Raw genomic sequence first — 9,782 nt, 5'->3', positions numbered from 1 at the left:
CAGGGGGAGTGAGGTACTTGCTTCTAGGGTCTCATTTTGGAGCTTGAGTCCCATAGCCAAGTCCTCTTTTGTTGCTACTGTAATGCTCTTGCGGCCAAGAGAGTGCATCAAAAGCCTTGTTCCACTTGCAAGTTCTGTCTAGTTCATGTTTCACCTTTCCTAGATCTTCCTTTAGGACTTTGATGAATTCATCTTTCTTATACAAATCATCTTTCATTTTTCCCAAATTTTCTTCTAGAATGAGATATGTGTGATCAACTTTCTTCTTTCCTGTTCCTAGTTTCAGTTTTAAGTTTTCAGACCTAAGTTCTAGGATACTGTTATCAAGTTCAAGAACCTGGTTCTTCAACTCAGCATTTGTGTTATCACTCTCATTAGCCCTAGACTCTATACTTTTGCATTTTGCTTTTAGTGTCACACATTCCCTAGACCGAACTTCCTTCTCATTGTTAATTATCTCAGACACATCAATGAAGTCTAGTAACAGCTCAACCAACTTTTCTTTAGACAAAAATTTAATCTTGTCTTTGAGATGAAGGATACTTACCTCTTAAACATCATTTGATTCTCCGATGTCCATCAGTGCTTGCTCTTCTTCAGTTTCATCTTCTGAGTCTTTATCTGAAATTTCTCCCCAAGCAGCAACCATAGCCTTGGTTGAACCTTTGTTCCTTTTTGGTTGAACCTGTTCCTTTTTCTTGTTCCTTCGTTCAGCCCTTTCTTTCTTCCACTCAATTTCCCATTGAGGGAAGTTCTTGATCATGTTATCAGTCTTACCACACTTGTAACAACCCTCATTGGTCTGTTTCTTAGGAGCTCTTGACTTGTTGAAGGTTGTTCCTCTTGAAGAACCCTTTCCTCTCATAAGGTACTTTTTGAAATATCTAGTGATCATATCCATCTCATCATCTTCCAGATCTGAACCTTCAACAATTCTGAGAGTTAGGCTTCTCTCCTTCTTAGGTGTATCCATCTTTATGGTTTGCCTTCTCAGTCCATAAGCGGTAGGATTTCCAATTAGTTCATCCAGTCTGAGAGTAGCAATATTCTTGGATTCCTGAATGGCAGTGATTTTGCTTTCCCATGAGACTCGCAGAACCTTTGTCAGGATTTTCTCAACCTTGTCTTCTTCAAGAATAATCCTTCCAAGAGACTTAAGTTCATTTGTCAGTGTAGTGAACCTATTATACATCTTTTGGATAGTTTCTCCTTCCTTCATAGTAAAATTCTTATATTGAGAATACAACAGTGTTCCTCTGGATCTTTTCACTTGAGGTGTTCCTTCATGATCCACTTGCAAAGTGTCTCATATCTCCTTAGCAGTAGTACAACTTTGGATCCTATTGTACTCATCTGGACCTAATCCACACACAAGCCATTTCTTGGCCTTAGCATTTTTCTCCCACTTCTTTTAGTCTTCAGTAGTGCAGTCAGCCCTTGTCTTTGGCACATCCATTCCTTCCTTATTTTTCATTGTAGTTGCCAAAGGACCATCAGTGACTATGTCCCAGAGTTCATAGTCTTCTCCTATGATGTGATCCTTCATCATGTTCTTCCACCAAGAGTAGTATTGTCCATTGAACAGTGGAGGCCTGGCAGTGGATTGCCCTTTCCAGTTCCCAGGTAGTTCACTCATTTTGATCTTTTCCTAAGGTGTTAGCCTCTTTAAGGATAATCTGCTCTGATACCAATTGATGTTCTAAATGTCAATACCACACAAGAGGGGGATGATTTGTGTGGTACCCAATTTTTCGATCTAGAAGAACCTAGTTCTTCTAGGTGTTCTAACTACCACTGTTGCGGAATTAAAAGTACAGAAAATAAAGAACACATAGATTTTTACGTGGAAAACACCTGGCTCAAAAGGTGAAAAAACCACGACCTACTACTCAATAGGATTTTCCCAAATATCCACTAAAATCACTGAGCCAAAACAACATTTACAAAAACTCTTTGTAAACCTAAGGATTAACTCTAATCCATGTGTAGCACACAGCCTCAACTGTTGCGACACCTTCAAGTTAGCCTATAACTTGAACACTCAAAGTACCTATTACAAATACTTCTATGAAAGCTGATAAGGTACATTTTTAAACCACCTACTACAATTGAACTAGAATAAGAATAAACACAACGGAACTAGTTCTTCTATCTCGTTCAAGTAGCTTCAGGTGTGCACACTTAAATCTCACATAAATTGCTCGCAAAATTGCCTTGCTCGTTTGCTCTCAATTTAGTTTAACTTCTGCCTATGTGCAACACCTGTAAAAGAGAACGATCATTGTTATTGAATAAGTTAGTAATCAGAGTTTGATTGAGACTTAATTGTTGATCTTCCATCGAAGTTGAGTCCTTGTTCAATACAACCTACAACCCTATCCTTTATCCGGATTGTGTCCTCTTCACATAAGAAGACTTTCTCTCCTCATCCAATATGCAACATTTTCGATCAGTTCAGGAGATATTGTTGCTTGATCACCGAGACTTATCTCCTTCACGTGTATCTCACATGTCTAGGTTGAAAAATACTGTGCCTCACATAATGGACCTGGTCCATGACTGAGTTCATTTGTCATTCTTCAAAACTTCACCTGAACTTGGGCCAACAAATTCCCCCTCTTTGATAATGACAAACTCTGTGCTTTTACTAATCAAAGAACCTGTATGAACTCAGCTTGACCATCAACACATTAACTTAGAATTTTAACTCATCATCAAGGACCACCAGATTTAATTAGGTTATAAATATCACATTATTCAGAATAAAGAGTAAAGCACAATATCTCTTCCCCTATTGGCATCATCGAAAAGTTGCATACATTGTGAATCCCAGATTTTAGTAATTACTCATGGCCACTTGGGCAACTGCGAGTGAAAACATGGATGAAATCATCAATAATCAACAAACATATTCAAACTATTAAGATCAGTATCTTCATAGAACAAGAGAAACAGCAGTTGTCATTGAGCAGATATGTTTCCACCAACAAACCACAAAAAGAAAGAAAAACTTCCAAAATATGAGCAAAAAAATAGAAAAAGTCCCTAATCTGGGTTGTAAGCACGTGATTTTTGCCCTAAATGAGAATTACTCCCAAAAAATTTAAAATCAAATGATTTTCCTTGGTGTGCAATTTTGTGAGATTTTGTGATATTTTTGGATATTTATTTGTATTTGTCTGTGTTTGCTTATTTGTTAAATTAATAAAAAATATAAAAATATATTGCATTTTGCATGTAGGATTTAATTCTACAATTGTTAGTAATTAAATTAGCTTTACAAAAATTAAAAAATCACAAAAATAGGCATCTTTTGCATTTTTAGCATTTAATGTCCAAATGAACAATTTTATGCTTAATTATTATTTAATTGTGCGTTAATTGTTATTGGGAGTTAATTTGCGCTTTTATAACTTAATTTAGTTCTTAATAATAATTTAAGTATTTTTATAATTTAGTTTTAGAAAATAAAAGAAGAAAAGAGAACAAAAATACAAAGAAAAATCGGATTGGGCCACTTCTTCAAAATTCAACCCCAGGCCCAAATAATTGCCCAATCTTCCCCATAACCCAGTCCACTTCAGAACGGGTCGACCCGGTCCGCCCCATTAACCCATTAACCCAAGACCCACTCTTCATTTTTGTCCTAACACAAAACAAAAAGGAAAAACAAAACCAAAAACCCTAAAACTAAGAAAACATCCGCCCCCCACACCCATTTTTGCTCCTTCTTCTCCAAAAGCTCAAAGACCCCATCCATGGCTGACCCTTTTGTTTCTGCTTCACCTCCAACTGCTGCTGCTTCTGTTTCAAACTCGACGACCATGGCTTCTTCAGTTGGTGCTGCTGCTCTTTCTTCTTCCTCGACCTCACCTTCGTCATCTTCTCTGCCATTGTTGCGTCGACCATTGTTGCGCATGCAGCTGCTACTGCGCTGCCTTCTGCCTCATCGGCCTCGTCCAGTCCCTCCCCCCCCCCCCCGTTACTGCGCTTTCACGATTCGGCGAGCAGCCATGACTGCGATGAGCTGCGACGAGCAGCCATGAGGGTCCAGCTGCGACGAGCAGCCACGACTGCTCCAAACGGATGTTGATTGCTCCAGCTTCGGCGTGGACATGGCTACCATTGCATCGCCTCAATATCGAGCAGCTGTCCGTCGACCTCCCCCGTCGACTTTGTCGCCGCTGCTTCTCCTTTTCCTCCATTGATGCTGCGTCGAACCTCCATTGCTACTGTTCGACGTTGATGCAGTCAATTTCTTAAAGTCGAGTTTGTCGTTGAGTTAGTCGTTGAGTCCGGACAGATTTATTCCCATTTGAGGTTCGTCGAAACAATCCATACAATCTCTTGTTAATAGTTTTTGAGTTTTATTTTGTCCGTATTTTGTTTTGATATTTTTCGAATCTAAAATCAGCAAATGTTTGTTTTGTTCATGTCTATGGTTAGATATTTGATTTTTGGTTTTGTTCATGTTCATGTGCTTTGTTAAATTAATTTTTTCAGATTTCACATGAAAGATTAATTAATTGTTTTTCATGTTATTTCATGTTTGTATTGTTGTTTAGATAAATATTTGTTAGTTTAATGTTTGTTAGATTCAAATTGAAATTTAATTAATTATTTCTTCAATTTGTTTCATGTTGTTATGTATTTTCCAGAAATTATTAATGTTGTTTGAATCATTTAATCCGTCATGTTTGTTGTTTAAAGAATAGATTTAGTTCATGTTCATCTTTATTGGTGTTCTTGCTCATACATTCATGGTCTAAATTAACCAGGATTGGTTCCCGATATGGTTAATTCATTCCATTGATTTTGAGTTGTTGTTGTTCATCGTGTTCATATAATTGTTGTTGAAGATTGTTGAGAAATTGGTCATCTTGACTATATTTTGGTCAAGTTATGATTAATTGAGTGTTTAGAGCTGATGGGGGTAATTTGGTAAATTGCATTGCATTCGGGGGTAGATTTGTAATTGCAATAAGGTCGGAGGGGTAGTTTGGTAATTGAACATTATTTTGATTCTTTATGTTAAGCATGGGGGACAAATATAATGGGGTGGGGTTTTTGATGTACTTGTTTAATATAATGGGGGACAAGACAAAACATAATGGGGAGGAATCTTGTACTTGTTTAATGTAGGCATGGGGGACATATTGTAATGGGTTGGTAATGTGGCATTTATTTAATGTAGGCATGGGGGACAAAGTTTTAAAATAAAGAAGACATTTGATAGTGGGGACAAAGCATGCCTTGGGGGAATAATTTGGAGTTGGGAATTGAAAACTTGTCTTGCTATATATATAGGGTCATTTGACACATTAAAGGGACTAAAAAAAACATTAAGGAAGACTGAGAGATATTGGGAGAATATTTTGGAGAGTAATACATTCTGGAAAATTTCAAGAGTGTTAGAGAGTAAAAGAGAAAGACAACTTGAACTTCTACTTGAATAAATTCTGTTTGTCTTTTCTCGAGTGTTATTGAAAATCAGTAAACTACTGCATCTTGTATCCGTCTCTCTTCTGCTTTGACTACAATTGCACTTTGGTATTGCTGAGTTTTCAATCTGTTACTGGGTTATTCTACTGGTTGTTACTGGTTTGCGGTGTTGCTGAACCTGCTGTTGCTGTAGTATTATTGCTGCTGACTCCTACTTCTTTTGTTCTTGTACTGCTGTTTCCAGGTACACATTTGTACAATCTCGGCTTGAAGCAAAAATGAAATATTAATCAGGCTTTGTTCCTGTTGAATTCCTCCTGTTTAGATTTGTGGTTGAATATAATTTTTCTTTCTTCGTATAAAGATGTAGTTGAATGATTAATGAATAATGAGGTTGCATATGTATACTTTCTTCATCTAATAATGTTAGTTTAAATTAATCGGAGAATAATTAATCTGTTTTGATATTATGGTCAATCTCATGTTCTAGTATTATTGAATAACAGAATATAAAATGAAAGCAGTTTTTCTTTGTACAAATTCGATCGCAATTTTCCATTCGCATTAGCCGTAAACTAAAAACTAATAAGTTACGTTTTTCAGCATGTAAATAATTAAGAGATTTTCTTTTTATTTTAGAGACGAACTTAATAGAAAATATAGTCATTGTAGGTTTATCCTTTAAAATAAAAATGAGACGAGCCTCGCCAAATAAAACGTATAGATTGCGGGGCCCTCACAAAATGTATGGTTTAATTAGAATTCGGAAGGACCGTTTAGCGAATTTCACGGTCTTCCCAAAATAATAACGCGATAGTCTCTTTAGGCGCATGTTTAATATTTTACTTTCTTAAGCCTGGGTGTGCATTTCATGCGACCCGTATCCAAATCCCAAAAACATCAAATAAAACATGTTCCGGGTTGTGGGTGCATTTCATGTGACGCAGTCCAAAGACGTGTTTTAAGCGATGTTCACATTTCTTTTAAAAACAATAATAATAAAGCGGTTAAAAGATAAAATTTGCACATAAGTTCATATTTGTATAAAATCAGATAATCAAGCCGAATATAACAGTTGAGCGACCGTGCTAGAACCACGGAACTCGGGAATGCCTAACACCTTCTCCCGGGTTAACAGAATTCCTTATCCGGATTTCTGGTACGCAGACTGTAATATGGAGTCATTCTTTTCCTCGATTCGGGATTAAAATTGGTGACTTGGGACACCCTAAATCTCCCAAGTGGCGACTCTGAAATAAATAAATAAATCCCGTTTCGATTGTCCTTTAATTGGAAAAAACTCCTTGTACCCTTGCGGGTGCGGAAAAAGGAGGTGTGACAGATATATATATATATAAATCCGAAAAGTTTTTTTTATTTCCAAAAAATATATATATGTCTTTATTTGTTGCAAAAATATTTGTCTCGCCAAAAAGTCTAGAAAAGTTTTAGACCCCCAATTTTCAAAAAAACAAAAAAAAAGTCCAAAAATATTTTCCATTATTGACTTCTTTAGAAAGTTTTTCTAATTGTTTTAAAAAAAATATATACATATATATATATAATAAAATAAAATAAAAAATCCGAAAATATTTTGATTCTTCTTTCAAAATTGAAAAGAAAATTCAAAATTCAAAAAAAAAACATTTTTAGAAGCATTTCTTTTATTAAAGGTAAATTCCGAAAATGTGTTCTTCTTTTTCTTTAGAATAAATAAAAAAACAAATGAAAATCCAGAAAAAATATCTTAGAAGTCTTTCTTTTAGAACGAAAATCAATAAAAAATCCAAAAATACTTCCTTTCTTCTTTTAAAGTAGTTCTTTCACAAATTCAAAAAAAAAGAGTTAGTTCATCTACTTATTCTTGATTGCCCGAACTACGTCGGTTTGATTCTCACCAGATGTGGGATACGTAGGCAACCCTCATCGGGTCCAACTCCCTTTTTCATTTTACCAATAATGATATATAATAAAGTATATATGTATATATATATATACACATGTATATATATACATATATTGTTTTATTCAAAGATTTTTGTTTGGAATCAAAATAAAGATTTTTGCTTTCGTCTAAAAAACACCTTAATAAATGTGCAGGATGAGCACAGAGCAAAATGAACCGTTCTCTGCCCTCAGCGAGGTCCCTCTACAACTCCACATGTGGTGGAATGATTTGGAAGCCGATAGCAAAGAGATAGTGGGAAGAGTATTGGGAGGTTTTGTCAATTTGCTGAGTATTAAGCCGAAGACAGATATTCTTGAAGCTCTAATACCATTTTGGGACCCAACCCGCAATGTATTCCGTTTTGTTGACTTTGAACTTTCACCGACACTAGAGGAAGTCGCCGGATATGCGGGATTGAATGGAAGGTTAAGAGGACAATACCTACTTTCGCCAAGGCCGGTATCTCCGCACGCATTCCTGGATTTGCTAAGCATCAGTCGGAAGGTACAACATGACGATTTATCGAGAGGACGTTGTGCTCTCCAATTCTTGTATCAATGATACGGAACTCCGCAAGGTTTCGAGGAACCAAACCTTGGACTAACTCATGGCGGGAACAGAAACAAATGGGAAGCAAGACGTACTTTGGCTTTCATCACAGCATTCTTGGGAGTCATGGTCTGTCCACGGGAGGATAAAAAGATAGAGATAGGCCTTGTAGGGATGGCCGACGTTGCAATCAAAAGAACCGACAGTACTGTTGTTCCTTTGATTTTGTCCGAAATCTACCGAGCCTTGACGATATGCCGTGAAGGAGGCAAGTTCTTCCAGGGTTGCAATCTGTTACTTCAGCTATGGATGCAAGAGCACCTCCATCACCGAGTAGGATACATGAATCACGGGTTGACCGGGAGGAATTGTATCAGCGGCTTCGAGAAGCGCATGACAGGCGTCAGGTTTCCTGAAGGTGTCGAAGCATGGTTTACGTGATTAAGGTCAACAACAGCTGACCAAATTGAATGGGCATTCGGCTAGTTGGTTGATACAGAGGTAATATACATGGCAGCTGAAGAATGTCATGTTCTCTTAATGGGACTTCGCAGCATCCAGCCATATGCTCCTCATCGGGTATTGCGCCAGCTGGGCAGGTTTCAAGTAATCACTACTGATGAAGACCTGAGCAAGCACGCTATTGAGCTAAGCCCGGGAGTCATATTTCCCGAGGGAAAGATTAGAAAGCTGTGGCACGAATGTAGATTCTTGGAACCCAAGACCATGGTGCGAGAACTAGCTAAAGGTGAGGTAGACCCAAAGTACGATGCTTGGTTCGAAAGAAGATTCCAGATTCGGCAGAGACCTGCTAAAAAAGCTCACATCCAACAATTCACGGATGATTCACAGGAGCAATGGGGATGGTTAAAAAGGGAAGAAGGTTACCGGGTTGAAATCGGGAGGCTAAAGCAGCAAGTTGAGAGACTTATATTTGAGAACAACGTGCAAGTAGCCTCGGAGCAGGGCGAAAAGAACATGCTAGCCCAAGAGAACCAGACACTAAAGGCCCGCCTACACCAAGCCAGCAAAAGTAACATTGACTGACAGAGACGTCGCTCCGACGAAAGGTTGATAGCAGGTTTGAAAAATCAGGTCGTCCAAAGCCAAGAAGAATTAGAACAATCAGAAGCTCGCGTAGCCAGGATGAAGGACAGATGGGCAAAATGCACAATGGCTCGGAGGCAGCGTCTGCAATAGGTCATAAGGGATTATGAAATGAGCATCGGGATATTAAGGGAAACGAACTCCACTCTACATGATCGGATCATCAAACAAGCACGAGATGCCCAGGCCGACAGAAGACATTGTTACGATGCAATGGCCTGCATGGAAAGACAAATGGAGTTGTTCCAGGATCGACTTGCCGACAATGCTCAGGCACTGGGATTGAAGAACCGACAAATCAGGCAATTGTTCAATGAAAGGGACAACATTCGAGGAAGGATTGATGAAATTGGGTATTACATCTACATGAAATGCCTAGCATGTGAGCGAACACCTCGGAAGACCCTCCTTGTTTCCATCATGGGCTGCGTCCACCGGATTATGAACGAGTTGAAGAGCTTGCAGAGGGACCTCACACCAAGGGCCGCGGAAATTCCGAATGATGCCTCGCGAGCCCCTAAGTTGGAAAATTAATCTTTGGTCGAGTCCTGTTTATTTGGCTTTGTTGCTTTCCAATATGTTGTTTTCTTTTCTTTTAGTCAAATCTGGTTAAGAACTGTGGAGTCTGTACTATTGTTGTTCCTTGTTTGAAGTAATTTGTAATAACAAAATTTTGAGAACGAATTTAATGATTCCAAAAGAATTTTGTGTTTCTTATTTTATGGCAGAACTACGC

General features: G+C 38.0%; 1 protein-coding gene across 1 annotated transcript; it reads right to left on the bottom strand.

Annotated features, from left to right (window-relative positions):
* Window positions 1-550: 550 nt before the first annotated feature.
* On the bottom strand, window positions 551-1,219 carry LOC138873341 (uncharacterized). Its single transcript, XM_070151800.1, has one exon. It carries the CDS (start codon window positions 1,217-1,219, stop codon window positions 551-553), a length of 669 nt encoding a protein of 222 aa, XP_070007901.1.
* Between the last annotated feature and the right edge of the window lie 8,563 nt (window positions 1,220-9,782).

This window comes from Nicotiana sylvestris, chromosome 7 (genome assembly GCF_000393655.2).
Source record: "Nicotiana sylvestris chromosome 7, ASM39365v2, whole genome shotgun sequence".
NCBI lineage: Eukaryota > Viridiplantae > Streptophyta > Magnoliopsida > Solanales > Solanaceae > Nicotiana > Nicotiana sylvestris.
Note: the sequence above shows the minus strand (reverse complement) of the source record. Positions and strands in the feature narration are given on the sequence as shown.

Excerpts from the sequence above, each read along its gene's own strand:
- LOC138873341 (XM_070151800.1), bottom strand. The coding sequence starts at position 1,219 with ATGAAGGAAGGAGAAACTATCCAAAAGATGTATAATAGGTTCACTACA.